This window comes from Scomber scombrus, chromosome 2 (genome assembly GCF_963691925.1).
Source record: "Scomber scombrus chromosome 2, fScoSco1.1, whole genome shotgun sequence".
Lineage (NCBI taxonomy): Eukaryota > Metazoa > Chordata > Actinopteri > Scombriformes > Scombridae > Scomber > Scomber scombrus.
In genome coordinates, this window is record NC_084971.1 from 28,698,031 (window position 1) to 28,716,256 (window position 18,226).

The 18,226-nt window shown below is 38.8% G+C and overlaps 1 protein-coding gene across 1 annotated transcript; it reads left to right on the forward strand.

Annotated features, from left to right (window-relative positions):
* The first annotated feature begins 541 nt into the window (after nt 1–541).
* On the forward strand, nt 542–18,185 carry LOC133986516 (zinc finger protein 665-like). The gene is made up of 12 exons (XM_062426324.1): nt 542–872; nt 2,834–2,929; nt 3,375–3,458; nt 3,779–3,910; nt 3,999–4,072; nt 5,203–5,466; nt 5,590–6,192; nt 11,445–11,564; nt 13,120–14,072; nt 14,220–14,403; nt 14,516–14,680; nt 16,643–18,185. Exons 1-12 carry the CDS (start codon nt 640–642, stop codon nt 17,338–17,340), a joined length of 3,606 nt encoding a protein of 1,201 aa, XP_062282308.1. The 5' UTR covers nt 542–639; the 3' UTR covers nt 17,341–18,185.
* Nucleotides 18,186–18,226: the final 41 nt, after the last annotated feature.

Sequence of the window (18,226 nt, forward strand, 5' to 3'; positions counted from 1 at the left end):
AAAAAATGTATCCTCATTGTGTCATTGGCAGTGTTGGGAAGTTACTAGTTACATTTAACAGCGTTAAGTAATTTAATTTGAAAATAAATGTAACTAATCTGTAAAAAAAAATTAAATCTGAAAAAAAATTAACTAATGAATACACTTTCAAATGAGAGATAAATCTTGCTTTATTAAAAATGATCCACTTTATAAATCATGTCAGTATCCATGAAAAACACCTGAACTTAGATTTTGGTGCTTAATGGTCACACTTAGCCTAACAGCTGGAAACATTCATTAGAAAATTAGAAAAGTAATCAAATGATATAAGTTACATTACTTTGATTAAGTAATTGAAATAGTTGCATTACTTATTACATTTTAAAAAGGGTAACTAGTAATCTGTAACCTATTACATCTCCAAAGCAACCTTCCTAACTCTGGATATAGGCACATCTGATAACCCACAGTAGGGGGCAGTAGAGGGCAGTAAATGCATCTATAAACTACCATTAAAACTCAACAGAAGAAGAAACAGAAGTTGTGGGTCTTGCAGGGCCGCAGCTGCACCAGAACCGGACTGCAGGACTCTTGTCAGCTTGCAGGGTGTCTTCTTTGTCGTTGTCATTTATCTTCCTAAAAAAAAGAAAAGAAAGCATGGCAGAGAAAGTGCAGCTGAAATATGCAACTGCACCTCTCCGTCCAGCAGCTTGCACCTCTAAGCAGAGCAACAAGAGCCAGACTGAACATGCGATGAGCAAAAAGAGACTGGACCAAGCCAGAGCTCAGACCAGAGTCAACATCGGTGTCGCTTTTCAACGATGGCGACAGCTGAGAGAAGTGAAGGGCCTGAAGAGCGACGCCATGGTGGCTGTGTTTCTGCTGGACAGGTAAGGGTCTGGGGTTTGGGGTTTTTTTGGGGAGGGGGTTATTTTCTGCAAGCATGCAACCAACATGGAGCTGCTTATGTAGCTGCAGAACTGAAATCATCTTTAAATCCAGGTTAAAAACACTTCTCCTCTCCTGTGCTTATATGATTGAGCTCTTATTTTAAATCACTTTAATTTTTTACATCTTGCATTTGCACTGTATGTCCTTTTAATTATTTTATGCTGCAAACTTATATGTAATGCTTTATTCTAGTCTAGTCTCTCTTTCTATTTTTCTGTACTTTGTTTTTATTTTTTATTACTATTATTGGGTTTTATTTTTATTTTTTTGTTTGTTTTTATGTTTCCAATTCTTACTGTTAAATGTTTGTTTTTATGTAAAGCACATTGAGTTGCCTCTAGGTATGAAATGCGCTATATAAATAAAGATGCCTTGCCTTACTTCAGTCAAGCACTGCACACTGTGTTTGTTTACACCGGTGTTACGCTGAATTTGGTGACCCGTCAGATTCAGTGACCTGCAGAGTTGGAAGACAGCAGCATCTACTGATAAGATAAGATTAGATGATCCTTTATTACTCCCACAGTGGCGAAAATGATATTATAGCAGCAGCAAAGTGGATAGTATAAAATAGATTAATGTCAATTTAAAAAAAGAATAAAGAACAATAAACATAAGTAAGTACACAAGCAATAAAAGCAAGAGTAGTAAAATAATATAGTAAAATAATAGTAACAATATGTACAGGAGTACTATTGGTGATGAGTGATAATAAACCTGAGTTTGATATAGTTATTGCACAATTGAATTAGTACAAAAATTAGTAGCTTACCTGGAATACTGATATTGCACAGTAGTGAACATTAAAATTGCAGTTGGTCAAATTGTCCAGGTTTGGGGTGTGCATGTGTGAGGTCTACTGGGATCAGTGCTGGTTGTACAGTCTAACAGCTGCAGGAAGGAAGGACTTACGATATCGCTCCTTCACACACTTTGGGTGAAGGAGTCTGTCGCTGAAGGAGCTCTCCAGTGCCGTCAGAGTTTCCGTCATGGGGTCGGAGTTGTTATTCATCAGAGATGACAGTTTGGCAATCATTGTCCCTTTTCCCACCAGGTCAAGGGGACAGACCAGGACGAAAAGTATCAATACCACCACAAGAAAAAATCTTGCATTTAAAATCATACTTAAAGTGTTTCAGTAAAAGTTTTTATTTTTAGAAAGTCGGGCTCCTACAGAATTAGCACTTAAAGTAAATTCAGATTCAGATATTTATCATAGAGGGGCAATTCAGTTTTTACAGTCAGCCCAGACTTAATACAAAACTAAAACATACACACACAAACTAACAGGTGTAGCTGTGCCAGAGACAACAGATAAGGAATGATATGCACGCTGACCACTCGGAAATTTCCACTGGAACGCCTCCTGAAGTCAGATTTCTGACTCAGCAGGTTGGACGAACCTCACCAGCCCAAACCAAGATGGTAGCTCCTTGCATCAACAGTGTGAAAGTTGTAATAATAACACTTTTTCCATATTTGTGTCTCATTAAATCATTCGCACACTCAGCACTGTCCAACTTCTTTCTGTGGACATGTTGCTACAGCTACGGTGTTTGTGTGCCCAAATACAGCGAAATACTTTTTTATCTACTGGTTTTGCTATCAGTGGCTAGAACCTGGTTAAAACTGGTTTCTGACTTCTTTAAACTGGAACGTTTCAAACTCGGGTGTGACATTATTCCCAGCTCCAACTTCCAGCTTCTGAGGTAAATGGAACGCAGCATTCTTCCAAAACTGCAGGTCACAGAATCTGACGGGTCGCCAAATACAGTGTAACACTGGTGTCTGCATTGCATTGCTGTTGTTTGATTGTATTTATCTACTGTAATTCTATATTGGCTTTAAACGTGATGATTTACAGTGGTGATGTAGCCTTTATGTGTGTGTGTGTTTGTAGTTATGAGAAAGATTCATCGTTCACACCTTCGGAGCATGGATCGACGGAACCCCCCCCTGCTGTTTCCATCATTTTAGCGGAATCTCTCTCCGACCGGTGAGTGTAACTTGATGCAGCATAGACCACTCTTCTCTTTGATGGGTAAAGTTAATACATATGCATCTTTTTTAAAGTCTGGCTCATTTGTTTTACATACATGAAGGATGCTTGAAGGGTTGGCAGAGATGCATTAAAAGAAAAATCTAATTTTCATTAGCTTCTAACAATCATATGTTACCAATTTCTGCCACTAGTAAAACATTTTTTAAATTATTATCGGCATGTCAGTCATGCAGAATATGGAGAACACTGTCGGTGACTTCTGCACACAGTGCCTCTCAAGTCATGACTTCCCACCCATAAAACCATCTTCCCATCAACTTTCAAACCTAGAACTTACATATCTATGCAGCACCAGTACTGTGTTGTCTCCTTGAAACATTGAAGAACAATTTTATGTCCTGTAAACTGTTCTTCTGTAATTATTAATAATTTTTTCCAGAGATGATGACTTCTCAGTAGCTGGAGTCGAGGAGTTGGACAACAGCAGCACTCAGGAGACAGAGATTCAGGAATTAGATGCAAGGTAAGGGAATTGCACTGACACAATTTGTTCATATTATTTCTAAAAGTACAAATCTGAAATAAAGTCTTGGTCCCTGAATGATTTCAGGGATGTGGCGACCTAACATCCCGTCCATTGTCGTTTTTGTTTTTCTCTCTGTTTAGTGAGTCTTCACTGGATCTTAATGTTGATGACATCAGTGCAGATGAATTTAACAACACTCAAAACTCCATCTAAGTTGCTGTGTGGACTGCGGAGATGTTATTTCTTTTTCTTTTTGGGGGAAACGATTAAAATATTTGTGTGAATAACACTCTCTGATTTTATTCTTTCTTCCCTAGTATTAAATGGGAAGATGACACGTGGTATTCTGATCAGGAGTCTGTGTCGTCGTTAGAGGAAGATGAAACGGGGGAAGTAGACACAGACTGCGACGACAGCGATGATGAAGATTATATGCCTCGTATGTGTAGGTAGGTTTAATACCTTATGGCTTTGTTACAGTCGAGTTATTGTGTTTTTGGTTTTTTGATTTTTTCATAATTATTTCTATTACAACAGGACTGGCGCTGCTCTGAAGACCAAGATGTGCTTGGATGCGCTTCCACCTATCAGCATGGAGGACTCTGTGCACGGTGCTGTAGACGATTCTTAACAGTAACTTCAGCTTGTTTCTGCTTTATTGTTTCGTGCTGTTAGCGTTAACTCAGCCGGCTAACTGAGAATTAGCTGTGCAGTTAGAAACCCCAAGCGTGCTCCCTTCCTCCTTTCCTCCTTTCCTCCCTCCCTTCCTCCCTTCCTCAGCCTGTCATATCATTTGACAGTAGAGCATGCTACAGGTGAATGCAAACAGCAAATTATTTAATAGGTGTGTTGTTTCGGTGAAGTGACAAAATAAGTGCAGACAGTTAGGAAATAGTTAATTATTAAAGGACAGATCAGCTCGTCAGTATGGCAGCTTTTAGGTTTTATTATTGTGCCTTAATAAATAAAGTGGTTCAATTTAACAGTTTTTTTCTTTGTTAAAAATAGGTAATTAAACATTAGCAATAATTGTCAATATTGACTGAAATGAAAGGTTTTAATGTCATTAATTTTTCAGTTATATCACCCAGCCCTACATTTACATTTACATTTACAGTAACTAACAGGCGTGTAGTGTAGACACACTTTGGAGCGTTTAGGTGGCATCTTGGCTGCTGAACTGCTAAGAGCGCTAGCTCAAATTCACCATGACTTCACCACCACAGACGGGTTGTAGCTGCTATGGCAGTGGACCAATCATATGTCACATTAAATCAAAGAAGGCTTGTGTTGATTGGCTGTGAGCAAGTCAATGCAAATAGTCGAATTTTCTAGCTCTGGGTGCAAAAAGGATCGATTGCAGGTATTCTTTGACACTACTTTGATACTACTAGGTATCAATTTATTTCGGTCGATACCTTAAAGGTCATTTAGCAGAAGCTTCTATCCAAAGCAGTTTACAAGTGAGGCAAGACAATCAAGTATTAGAGGACAGTGACTCAGAAAGAGCCATGGTACACATTCTCAAGTAATGGAGCAGGTACAGGTGCAATAAGAGCGCTAGACAGAAGTTCTTCTGTTTTTAAAGATAATTATTAAAGTAAGTAACACCTGGAAGTAGATAAGTGTATAAAAAATACCATAAATGACAAGAAAGTAATGCAAAAAAGGTTAAAGGGGCTCAGGGGTGTCTGTTTCTGCCATGTTAATACTAACTTGTATTTATTGTTTTTATTTAAAGAAAGTTTTACAGGATCAGCTGAACTCAGCAGCTCCCACGAGGAGCTTCAGGAGAAGCCGTCTGACGAGCCGAAACACAACCAGGGGCCACGCAGACCCAAGAAGAACTACGACTGTCTGACCTGTGGAAGAGCGTTCTCTCACAACGCCGCTCTGCAACGACACCTTGTGATCCACTCAGGGAAAAGACCTTTCAAGTGCTTCATATGCGGAAGAGGATTCACCCAGAGTGGAAACCTCAAAACACACATGAAAGTTCATAAAGGTCAGAACCAGCCTGAAGCTTTTTCTATGTTGTTTCTTTTTCAGTGAGATGACTGTGTAATATCAGATATGTTACAATAATGCAGACCTGTTGTACATTTAATCATCTTTGTTTTTCTCACAGGAGAGTTACCAAATTGGACATTAGTCAAAGAGAAGAGTCCCCCTAAAGAGTCTCCTGTCACAGTTCATATGTGTGGAGAGTGTGGGATGGACTTCCCTCAGAAACAGCAGCTGGAGGAACACCGTGATAGTCACAAGAAGCCTTTCGCTTGTTCCGACTGCGACAAGACATTCAAAAACGAGTATTATTTTAAGCTACATAAGCGCAGTCACTCAGGAGATTCACCATTTCTCTGCTCAGAGTGCGGAAAGAGTTGCCTCACAGCGGACATACTTAAAAAACACGAGCTGACGCACACCGGAGAGAAGAACTACCACTGTGAACAATGTGGGAAGGCGTTCTCGCAGGCCTCCCACCTCACGGGTCACCTCAAAACACACAGCGGAGAGCGGCCTCACCTGTGTTCAATCTGTGGTAAAAGTTACTCCAAGGCGTGCGCTCTTAAGGCTCATCTGCGAGTTCACACTGGAGAGAAACCGTATACTTGTGAGAAATGTGGAAAGTGTTACTTTTACTCTCAAGGTTATAGAAAGCATCTGAAGATGCATGACAAGAAGCCAAAACCACCAACAAAGCCGCTGGGCAGACCGAAACAACAGCTGTTAGAAAATAATCCCTGATGTCATCTGGGGAAATATACACATCTACATTTGAACAGACATACAAGGAAAAAGTACATAGTTTTTTACTAGTTTGTTACTATATGAAATAAGTGACTGAAGCAATGTGAAAATACTCATATATGTTATTGCGTGTTCAGTCAGCTCCATTGTTACATGTGTGGGATTCTGTTTTTTTTAATAAATCCTCATATTGTGAATGTTTGTTCATATTAATGATTGATCCAGACTTGATATTGGACCAGTGTTGATTTTATTTAATAGTTTTATTTACAAAATAATGAAATTATTATTATTAAGGAAAAACCTCTTACTGCATTCTTGACAGAAGAACTTAAAAAACACTATTTTTAAAGATATGCTACAGATGTTTCAGTCATAACTTTTATAGTTTAGTAGTTTTATGTTACCTCATCATTATTATTATTATTATGAATTAATTTTATCATCCAAATTTCAGTGTGTAATCCAGAAATTTTGTTTTGCCACACCTGCTCTGTAAACCAAAACAATATGGGAAAAATGTGACATACAAGAAAGAAAACTAAAAACAAAAGGACAAAATTATTGCAATATTATTATTACTATGTGAGCTCTATTGTTTCTTTATAGCAGATGACTTGTGGCAGAAAAAGTACAGCTGGAGCTAATTACAGCATTTACTGCCATGCGAAGCAGCAGTTAATGTTAGCTACACACGTGTTTGACATGTTTCCCCCCAACAACGAGGTTAGGAAGCCGTGATTAAGTCTTTAATCTGTTTGAACTCCATCAATCAATCTGTCTTTTAATATTGGGCATTTTCAGAGTCTTGTTCTTGGTAATCCTCTCAATTTTCTTCCCGGATTAACCCATTAATCCAGCAACCCTGGAAAAATTGGAGCCATCTACGATCCTAAAAAAAGTATTTTGTAACCTCTGGCTACTTAATGTTATAACCGAAGTTAAACAGGAATGTGTATTTGTCAGTTTATTTGTTTAACAGCAGTCATAGCAAAAGGTGAGAGTGATTCATTTCTGTATATTTGTGTGTTTTAAAATGTGAGTTCATCCTAGTTTAAATTGATGAGTTTAATATGATGCATATATGTATTTATATGATTACAGAAGCTGCTGAACAATATTTGGGCAAATATTGCCTATATATGGCATCCACAGTTAAACATTTGGTCCCTGAAGAAAGGTTAACTTTTCACAAATCAGTTATCAGTAGAAAGCCATTTGTTGTTAAAATTTGTATTAATAGAAGTTTCTCTGATTCTGTTGGTCCTCTCTGATGGAAAATGACATTCACTGTTGGACAAAGTGGTAAAAGAAACAGTTTTATATATATAAAGTATATTCTTAATATATATACTATACTATCATATCAATAAAAAATAAATATATTTTGGAAAAATACATGCCTCTGGCCCTCACCCAGTTGAACAACAAAGATGAAAGGATTTTTAACAAGGTATGTCTTATAAATTATGATTTAATAGTAGAGTATATATCTGTTTGGAGGGTATCTTTAACATATCACTCAATCAGTGAAGCAATCAATCTTTATTTGTATAGCACTTTACATAGTCAAACAAACCTATAAAAACAGAAACTGAGGAAACTGTCACTCACTGATAAAAAAATTACATTTACTATTGTATAAAGTCCTAAAAGAAACAGTTTTATATGTCAATTATATTCTTAAATTAATTAATATAAATAAAAAAAGTCCTCTGCCCTCCACCTCAAAGTTGCCAAAATAAGGATTTTATTTAAGGTAATTTAACTTTTTTGTGGAAGAAAAAAAGAAATAAGGTATTTTACATACATTTTGAAACATGTCCGGAGGGTATCTTTATCATACAGTATAACATCTTTTTTTAGTGTAGTTTATTTATGTCCCTGGGTGTTTAAAAAGCCAACCGGAAGTCCCGACCCTTACAGTAAGTGGCTACCAGCGGCTAATGCTACAAAGGTTTGTCATCAGCCTCCAAACGCACATTTTAACTTTAACCTCATTATTAGTTAGTCTCACATCTAAATTAAGACTATCTGAGAACACTGAGGGGGGCATTAAACATGACATAGATAAAGTAGACTCATTATCAGATCGTTGCAATAAACTATCGATCGACTACTTTCTTTTTTTTTTTTCCTCCTCTTCTTTCTCTCTTTTTTTTTTTTTTTTTTTTACCTGAGGGAGAATCAATGCTGAGGTTGGTCAACATGTCTATTGTCTGTCAGTAGCTTGCTAAGTTAGCCAGTATTTCCTCTTTAAGCTGAGGGGTTGCATTTTGCATCTTTATTTCTCTTTTGTTTTATTTTATTTTGTGCATGCTCTCACCGGATTTAACTATTAATCTAATGTGACTCTTTGTGTGTTATGGTTGCAGAGCTGCTGCTGCTGCTGCTGCTGTAGCTTAGCTTTAGGTGCTAAAGCGAGTAAATGGCTGCTAGCTGAGGCTAATAGCTGCAGACCTCTTCTCCTCTTCTTCCCTTAAATGCATGCACACAGAGAGAAAGAGAGGTTGTAGTGGTTTGACCAAAAGAAAGAGAGAGCTGCTGTTCGAGGTGTTTGTGGTTCTTAGAGGTTAAATATTGGTGTGTGTGTGTGTGCTGCAGGAAGGGTTAGGTTGCTCCTGATGCTATGTGTGTTTATAATGACAACACACACACCCAACAGGTCATGTTTTATCTGCCTCAATATCTGCTTGAGGGGCGTTTTAATGGATGTGGCATGAATGCTAAATGCTAAAGGGGCTAGCAGAGAGGGTGGCTCAGTGCAGATAGAGATGTTTTAAGTGGGCATGCAAACACAACTGGAGATGATAAGCAGAGTAACACACAGTGCTACGATCATGCAGTGTTGCACCTGGAGGAGATGTAAGTCATGCAGCTACGTTTTTAAAAGGACAGCTCATCCTTCAGGGAGCTTTTAGCTTTAAGGCCCACACAGGTTGTCACAACAAAGCATCCACCCTGCTGAAGTGTCCTTGAGCAGGACAATGGATGTCTTTTTTTATTTTTTATTTTAAAGGATGGACGACAGTGGACAGATGTTACAGGCAATAATACCGGCTGAAGGCGATGAATGGCATTTATATCTGTTGAGAATTTAGTTGGAATTTGTGCATATATATAACCTACATATATATCCACAGCTACATTTACCAGAGCCATTACTTCTGCACATGTTCAGCACAACTTTTCTATTTTCTACAACCCACAACTCAGGTCATGTGTATATAGCTTTGTAGTAATGTGTATAATGTATATATTTTGAATCTATATACATATGAAGTGTCTTTGAGCAGGATAATGTCTTTTTAAAAGGATGCAGGCACAGTTTTTACAGGCAATCATCCCGCCTGAAGGGGATGAATGACTGATGAGACAGGAAGATCTGATGAGAATTAAGGTGGAACTTATACTTAGTATAATTAGAAAGGTTGTGCAGAAGTGATGGTTTGTAGCTGTGGATATATCTATGTATAATTAGAAAGGTTATATACCCTCGCTGGCCTCTTTATTAGATACACTTGTGCAATATAATTCAATGCAATACAACAGCTCTGCTTTAAATTCTACTTTTATGAAGTTTATACATTTTCAGTTTTTGTTGACATTGTCAGTAAGATGATAATTCTGCTTTATGTTTATTATTCAGGTCATAGTGGGTGATGATGCATTATATTGAACAGTGTTCCTAATATTTGGTCCACTCCACTAACAAACATGAGAGGGGCAAAATATTAGGAACACCATTCAATATAATGCACCCCAGTACGCCACCACTCTTAACTCAAGTTATATACTTATATTTACATGACTTAATATATATGTGCAGATGTTCTTTTGGTTGGATTTTTTATTTGTAGTTATTTATCATTTTTAAATCGAAGTTTACTGTTTCAGTTCATTGATGTCATTTTTTTACAGTAAATATCACTCCATTACATATCTTAGTAACTGCATTTGAGGGATCATTACCAAAAAAAAAAAAGTTTATGTTTATAATCTGTATACTTGAGATTATCGTCCAATGTATCAATATCAGAATTTTTTTGTTCCCTAAAATCTGTATCGGCATCGGCTACGAAAATCCAGTGTTGGACGGGCCTTAGGCAATACATAGTGTATAGTATTTTTTTTTGTTTTTGTTTAGTCCATTAAGTCCAGAGATGTTGGTAAAAGAGCTGCGTCTTTAGTCCTTTCTCTGCGGATTGAACAGAGTTTAGTGATTTTATTTCATCACCTGAGGAGTTACAGTAGAGACGAGTGTAGTCTGAATACAGATCGAATCCCGTTTACTTGACTTTTTATTTAGTTGTGTTTATTAATCCTTGTTCTTATCTGTTTTCCTTGTTTCCTTCACTGTTGTAACATGCAAATCTTCCCTCTGGGGATCAATTAAATCTTGTCTTATCTAATCTCATCAAGCGCCACCAAAAGACATATACATAAAAAAGAAATACAGCTACAGTCGTTGAATGAACCCTTGGGATTTTCATACAAAAATGAAACAAAATACACAAAACAATAAAACACAAATGCATTAAAGCAAAGAGCGGCCACTTCATTAGATGATAATTTTACTTTATGTTTACTATTGAGGTCGTAGTGGGCGGGTGATTAGTACTGGAGTGTATTATAATGAAAAGTGTTCCTAATATTTTGCCCTCCTAATATATGCACAACACCCATTATGACCTCAATAATGAACATGAAGTAGAATTATCACCTTTCTGATAATGTCAATGAAAAATGAAAATGTATAAGCTTCATAAAAGTAGAATTTATGGCAGAGCTGTCGTAATGATTCACATTAGATTACACACAGATGTGGCCGATGAGTGTGAAGTGATGCTGATTGTGAGTTGTGTAAATATTATCCTTTATGTTGTTCATATTCACCATCTGTGCGCAACCAGTGGCTTTTATAATGTTTTTGATAAGCTGATATCCAAGTGAGAAGAAACCTGAGATGTTTGGGACGTGTTAAGATATAAAAAAATATAAAACATCCCATCAAACATTATTCATAAGTATAACAAGCTTGGTTTCTGCTCATAAAACATCTACACAGGAATATCTGTGATTTCAGTATGACTGTTTAAAAGTAATATTGTAGCACTCTGATTGTTTTAACATCTTTCAAATAATACTTTTCTCTTGTGATTATTGACCCACTAAGTTGAGTTTTTGACTTGCTGACTTTTGATTGTTCCCCCTCTACAAGGTTCGTTTGAGGGATGGGCTCCGAAAACCCAGACGACTTCGAACCAGCTGTGATCCTGGCCGAGGAAGATCAGCATGAAATCGGAGGCCTGATCAACTCTGATGGAGAAGAAGTGGATTTCTCAGATCTCGGTGAGTAAATGAATTATAACAGCAAAGGACAAAAACAGTACATTATAATGCAGTCAGACACAACAGTCCTGTAATAAATACCATCTTTGTGAAATATAGTATTTTATTGGATTTATCTGTATTGTGTGGAGTGTGTTTGACATGGGCAAAATGTTAAAAACACCTAAAAACATCACAAATTGCAGGGGCAAAACTTACCTACAATTGATTCAACAAACTAAATAAGTCATTTGAGAACTTAACATAAGTCAATATTAATTACAAAACATCATACAGGTATTTTTATTTTTATTTCAACTCCTGTAACATCTGAATTCAGCTCTTTGTAAATAATGATTGTTATACGGGATTCTTTAAAATAATGTTCGATGTAGAATCTAAATCTGACCACCTTAAATAGACTCACAAAGAAATCGGCATGCTAATTTCGCTTCTGAGGAGGCTCAAAACGTCTGCGGAGGTCTAACATAATAAAGTCACAGAGGAAAGTAAAGGTGCTTCTTGGAAGACTTCCAAGCTGTTGAAAACTGCTCTTTTACAAGTTGTTACAAGCTGTAAGCATAACATTAAAATATCCGGAGGCACCTCCATGCATTCCTAGCTAAGCTATTTTATTTTATTGGAGGTAGCTGAGTATACATTGTCTTTGCAGCTAATTAATTATTAAGACTAGAGATGTGCTGAGACCTCCTTAAGTGCTTTTTATTTATTACTTGTTAGACACTTGTGAGACTCTAAATGACAGAAAAGCATTATCACACTGACCTACAGTTAGGTCAGTGTGATAAATATTTGGACAGTGACACAGTTTTCATAATTTTGGCTCTTTAGACCACCACAATGGATTTGAAATTAAACAGTCAAGATGTGATTGAAGTGCAGACTTTCAGTTTTAATTCAAGGAGTTGGACAAAAATATGGTTTAAAAATATTAGGAGTTGCAAGCATTTGTATACACGGTCCACTCATTGCAGGGGCTCAAATGTAATTGGACAAACTAAATAATCCTAAATAAGATTTTCATTTTTTCATTCAAGAATCCTGTGCAGGCAATGACTGCCTGCGGTCTGGAAGCCATGAACATCATCAAACGCTGGGTTTCCTTCTTTGTGATGTTTCACCAGGTCTTTACTGCAGCTGTCCTCAGTTGTTGCTTGTTTGATGGTCTATCTATGCCTTAATTTTTGTCTTCAGCGAGTGAAATGCATGCTGGATGGGGTTGAGATCAGGTGATTGACTCGTCCATTGTAGTATATTCCACTTCTTTGCTTTAAGAAACTCCTTGGTTGCTTCCACAGTAACATTTTGGGTCATTGTCCATCTGTACTGTGAAGCACCGTCCAATCAACTTTGCTGAATTTGGTCCGTACAAATATCAAAACTTGTGTCAGTGTCCAAATATATATGGACCTAACTATATTAAGGACTCTGCCACATGTCTGTCCACCTTTAGTATCTTTCAGTTGTGTTCAAAGATGTATTGTTTTGAAAAGATTTATGCATTTTATGTGTTTTCCAAACTAAAACGCCTCCTCTTATCTTTCTGTTCACACAGGAGAAGGCGCTATCCCTGGCATTGGAGTGGTGGAGACCCCCTCAAAGACATTTGGTCAAAGTCAAAATGAAAAACCACCATCTCTTCATAGCTGCTCAGTGTGCGGAAAAGACTTCCCCTACGCCTCTAAACTCCAGCGTCACCTACGCACTCACTCAGGAGAGAGGCCTTTCCCCTGCTCCATGTGTGAGAAGAGGTTTCCTGAGAAGGGGCTGCTCATGATTCACGAAAGGGTCCATACTGGGGAGAAGCCTTTCCCGTGCACTTTCTGCGAGAAAAGGTTCGCCAGTCAGGGCGAGCTCAGACTACACCGGCGGACTCACACCGGCGAGAGGCCGTATCACTGCTCTATCTGTCTGAAAAGCTTCTCTCGCCACTGGCATCTGAAAACTCACTTGGAGGCGATGCACTCGGAGGTCGTCGCAGGCTTTACGAGGAAGAAGTTTCCGTGTTCTGACTGCGATAAGAGCTGCAACTCAGCGGCCGAGCTCAGAGATCATCAGAGAACTCACACTGGCGAGAGGCCCTATCAGTGCTCGTTCTGCGACAAACGGTTTGCTTTGTCGGGAACGCTTGTGAGACACGAGCGTCTCCATACAGGCATCACTCCCTACCACTGCTCCGACTGCGGGAAGACATTTTCACAGCAGTGGACTCTGACGACGCACATGAGGACTCACACAGGGGAAAAACCGTACAGCTGCACGCAGTGCGACAAGTCTTTCGTGGCTCCCGGAGAGCTTCGGAGGCACACCAGGATCCACACCGGTGAAAAGCCGTACACCTGCGCGGACTGCGGGAGGCACTTCTCATTGGCGGGGACTCTCAGAAACCATAAAAGGTCGTGCACACATAACAAGAGCGGACCAGCTACAGGTGTCATCTCAGACTCAGTTCAGGCTACGGTTGGTGAATCATCCAAGCAAGACCTGGTCGACAATATCACCTCCGAGGTAATGACAACACACAGCGGTTAGTTTAATTTCCCCCTGGTGACATGAGATTGAGATTTTCAGATATTTCTTCAGCATTTTCCGGGTCTTAACAACGTCACAACATCATTTAGCTCTTTGTTTCTGCCTATAATTTGTTTTTAACAGGTGTGTGACAGTCAGAGTATACCTGCTGAAGTTCAGGCTAATTCCTCGGAGGGTCTTAACTGTGACAAAGCCGCCCAGTCTGAAAATAGCTTGAGAGAGCCAGAAGACCGGCTGGAGGACGTCACTTCCAGTCCACACATGAATGTAATAGTGAAAGAGGAGGAAGAAGAGGAACCTTTATGCGGTATGTTAACATGATATGACACATTTCTGCTATATATATAAAAAATAATAGTAAAGCCCTTGAGAATGATTTTTAATCCTCTGGGTTGTTTGATTTGTGTTTCACTCATCAGTAGATGAAACTCCAGATGAATTGTCTGGTAGTGACGATTGTACCGTGCCAGTGGAAACCGGAGAGCAGCAGCAGCAGCAGCAGCAGCAGCAGCAGCAGCAGCAGCAGGAAAGCAGCACGGAAATCCAAATTACTGTCAAGGAGGAAGAAGAGGAACCCGTCAACAGTAAGTAAATAACTGGAGAGCCGATGTTGAGTTAGAATCAAATTGACTTTACTGTAATTACTATTCTATATAGGCTGTCTGTTACCAGATCAGATCAGTCTAGGTCCTTTCTGAACAATCTGTTGAGTGTGAGAGTGCCTGTTCCCACTGATGTGATCTAATCAGGGGCATCATGGTGGTCTAGAGATAAAGATGAATGAATGAATGAATGAATGGAACATGTAATTCTGGCTGTAAAGCTTTCTTGCATGCCATTTCTTCTCTCCCCCCTCATTTAAGTAATTGGGATGTATTTATATATTTGTTGCCTCTCATTCATCATCAACCATCAGGAACAATTTGGGGTTCAGAGTGTTGCTCAAAGACACTTCAACATGTAGTGAGAAGAAGCTGGGGATCAAACTGCAAACTTTTGGATCAGTGGATGATCTGCACAGCTGCCCAAGACAAAAAAGTCCCCCCCAAAATATAAAGGTTTAACTATAGCTGGCAGAACATAAACCTGGATTTACTGCAATCAGTGATTTATTATTATTTTTGGCCACCTGGGGGCAGCGTAATCAAACTGTGGTGATGATCTTTTAGGTTGGTAAAAGTAAACTTAATAGATTTACACCATGACCCATTATATATCTGCACTGTCTTGTCCTTGTATTGTAATTTAATTTAATTACATTTTTTTCTATTATGTTTTATGTTTATTTTATTGATATGGACCTACATATGTCATTTTTCTGATCACCTGATGAATATTTAGTCCAATTTTCTCTTATTTTTAGCTTTGTTTTTCTTTCCTAGCAGCTAAATGCTCAACTGTGTTCACAAGATTGAGACTGACATTGTCTGTCTGCAGTTTGGTGCGGGGCAGGTAGTGCAGAGTGTTTTTATATTCAGGTGCCTCTTTCTGAAACAACACTTACAAGAGCAGTGAGACCAAACTAAAACAATTACATTAAAGGACATAAAAATAAAACGGTATACTGAAAGAAGCAGTAAAGCTTTGGAGAGTTGCAGAGTCGCTGTGAGCAACCCCTATTACAAACTGTGATCATGTGATCCATCGTTAAAATGAAAATATTGATTGTAGCCACTTTAACTCACTTCAAGTTTATATTAGCAGGCTTCTCATTTTGAGCCAGTTTTGACTTAAATTAATTCTGTGAGTTGGCCAAACATCAAAATTAAAATCTTGGCTGCTGTCTGGTTAAATGTGCTTTTTTGTTCTGTCCATACTCAGCCGAACACGGTGTCTGAAAGATCCGTTTCTCCCGAGTATCTCAGTGTTTAAAATGATAGAACGAGGACTGTGTCTTTTTGCAGTTCACTCCGGCTGACTTTTTGGTGTCTCTGGCTGACTGGTTCGAAAATGAGAACCCTGCAGTTTGTGGTTAGTGTGGATTTTTTGTTTTTGCTGAAGTCTCCTGATTTTATAGAGTTTAATAGAATTTCCTCTGATTAATCTGTAACTAATCTGCCAGAGGTTTAGTTATAGGGTCTGAATAATAGACTATGTTGTCTGTTAAAGACCATTGATATACCTGGTTAAATTCAGCACAGTGCTCCTGCTTTCTCCTGAGAAGAAGAGCCAACAGTTCACTTTGTCCTTTTCTTCGAGGGTCTATCTTATGACTCTGAAAGGTCTCTTACTTTTTAAGAAGAGCATATCAGCATCTGAATTGATGTTGCTGTTCTGAACATATGCGGTTATTAAGATGGGAGGCAGGTGCATATTCACAGTGAGATGAGACATTTGGTGCACCTTGCATAGGCCTTTACTTAACTTTTGGGGTGGATGATAATCCTTACTGAGAACACAGATGAGCCAAAAGTTGAGCATCTGCTAATGATTTTTATTTCATTTGGTCTCTTTTCAGTTTTTCAGTGAGCCATCAAAAGATTTTGTGTTTTTTGTTTGCTGTAATAAATGTCATGTTTCAGTTCTTCCCTTTTTTGTTTCGGCAGTGTTTCGAGAGGATCCCGATCATGCTGCTGACGAGGGGAACGACAATCCTCCAGCTTCACCGGCGCAGGAACAGCTTAACAACAATCTGACTAAAAGCTCTTACTGCTGCGGGCTCTGTGGAAGAGACTGTCACAAGATGTCCGCGCTGCAGATCCACATGCGAATTCACTCAGGGGAGAAACCTTATCAGTGTTCTCTGTGCGGGAAGCAGTTCACCCAGAAAGGTCAACTCAAAGGTCACCAGAAGGTCCACACGGGAGAGAAACCGTTCTCCTGCCCTGACTGCGGGAAGAGCTTCGCCCACTCGGGGGCCATGAACAGACACCGGCTCACGCACACAGGAGAGAGGCCCTACCACTGCTCCATGTGCGACCGAAGCTTCAACCAGTCCGGACGCTTAAGGGAACATGAGAAAATCCACTTCGGGGAGAAGTTTGACTGCCCCGAGTGCGACAAGAGTTTCACACGAGCTTCGAGCCTCAAGAACCATTTCAGGCTTCACACGGGCGAGAGGCCGTACGGCTGCGACATCTGCGGGAGAGGCTTCAGCCGCTCTCAAAGCCTCAGGCTCCACAAACGGAAACATGACCTGATTCAGACTGAGGACGAGTCGGCATTCAGCGCGAAGAATGACGATTTATCGAATAGTGACGATAACTCCCCAATAAATATGTGTATAACAGACAAAAATGACTGAAAATGTATTTATATATAGATACGAGTACTAGTATTATAATACTGATGTCGAGATTGTAGGCGGTTAATAATAAAAGTAAGGGACTACCTCTGTGAATAGACTGACAGTAAACCTTTACATGATGGTTGTACACCATCAAAGTATTGAACCTTAAATATTTAACTCCCAGAAAGGTGCAGAAAAAAAATAATAAACAGGTACGCGTGAGATGACGAGCAACACTGTTTCAAAGAAAACGACCAAACATATTTACTACAAACAAAACTTTTGTAAAATCTTAAACTGTTTAGATGGCAAATTTTAGACGTCATATATACTCTTGTTTATCACTCATATGTTAGCTGCATCAAAATATTGCACTCTCATTCTAGAGTATTTATGGTAGTACAGAAGACTCATTTAAGGTCTGTGATTTCACCTCTTCCATGCAGTATTTGTCCTTCAAGCTAATCGTGTATGTGGAAATTGGACTAAAGATTAATGATGTTTTTTGTATCGGATGTTACGGCGGCCAGCGAGCGTTCTCAGAATCAGGTGAAACTGGATTTCATGAGATGGGTGTGAGATAACGGTTTATCAGTGTCAGTAATATTTAACCAGTGATTAAACAATGGAGTCATCAAACATTCATTAAGTGTCTGCCAAAACCATTTTTGCCTTAGTGTTGATTTCATTTTTGTTACCTGTGAACCAAATCATGAGTCAAGTTCACCTGGTTGAGTCTTCTCTTTAAGGCCAAGTAAACATTGTGAATAAAAGATTCATTCTCTAAGGTTGTGACACAAAAGGCAATAATTGGAAGAAAATGTAGATGGTAAATTTTGCCCAGTGCTGCCTCTGTCTAATTGTATGGGACATGTTATGCTGAACAATAAAGAAAAAAGTA

What these genes read in the sequence shown, in the direction of transcription:
- LOC133986516 (XM_062426324.1), top strand. Translation starts at nt 640, where the DNA reads ATGGCAGAGAAAGTGCAGCTGAAATATGCAACTGCACCTCTCCGTCCA. An exon ending in GCTGTGTTTCTGCTGGACAG is followed by an intron (nt 873 to 2,833) that starts GTAAGGGTCTGG and finishes GTGTGTTTGTAG; the next exon opens with TTATGAGAAAGATTCATCGT. An exon ending in AGTGGATTTCTCAGATCTCG is followed by an intron (nt 11,565 to 13,119) that starts GTGAGTAAATGA and finishes CTGTTCACACAG; the next exon opens with GAGAAGGCGCTATCCCTGGC.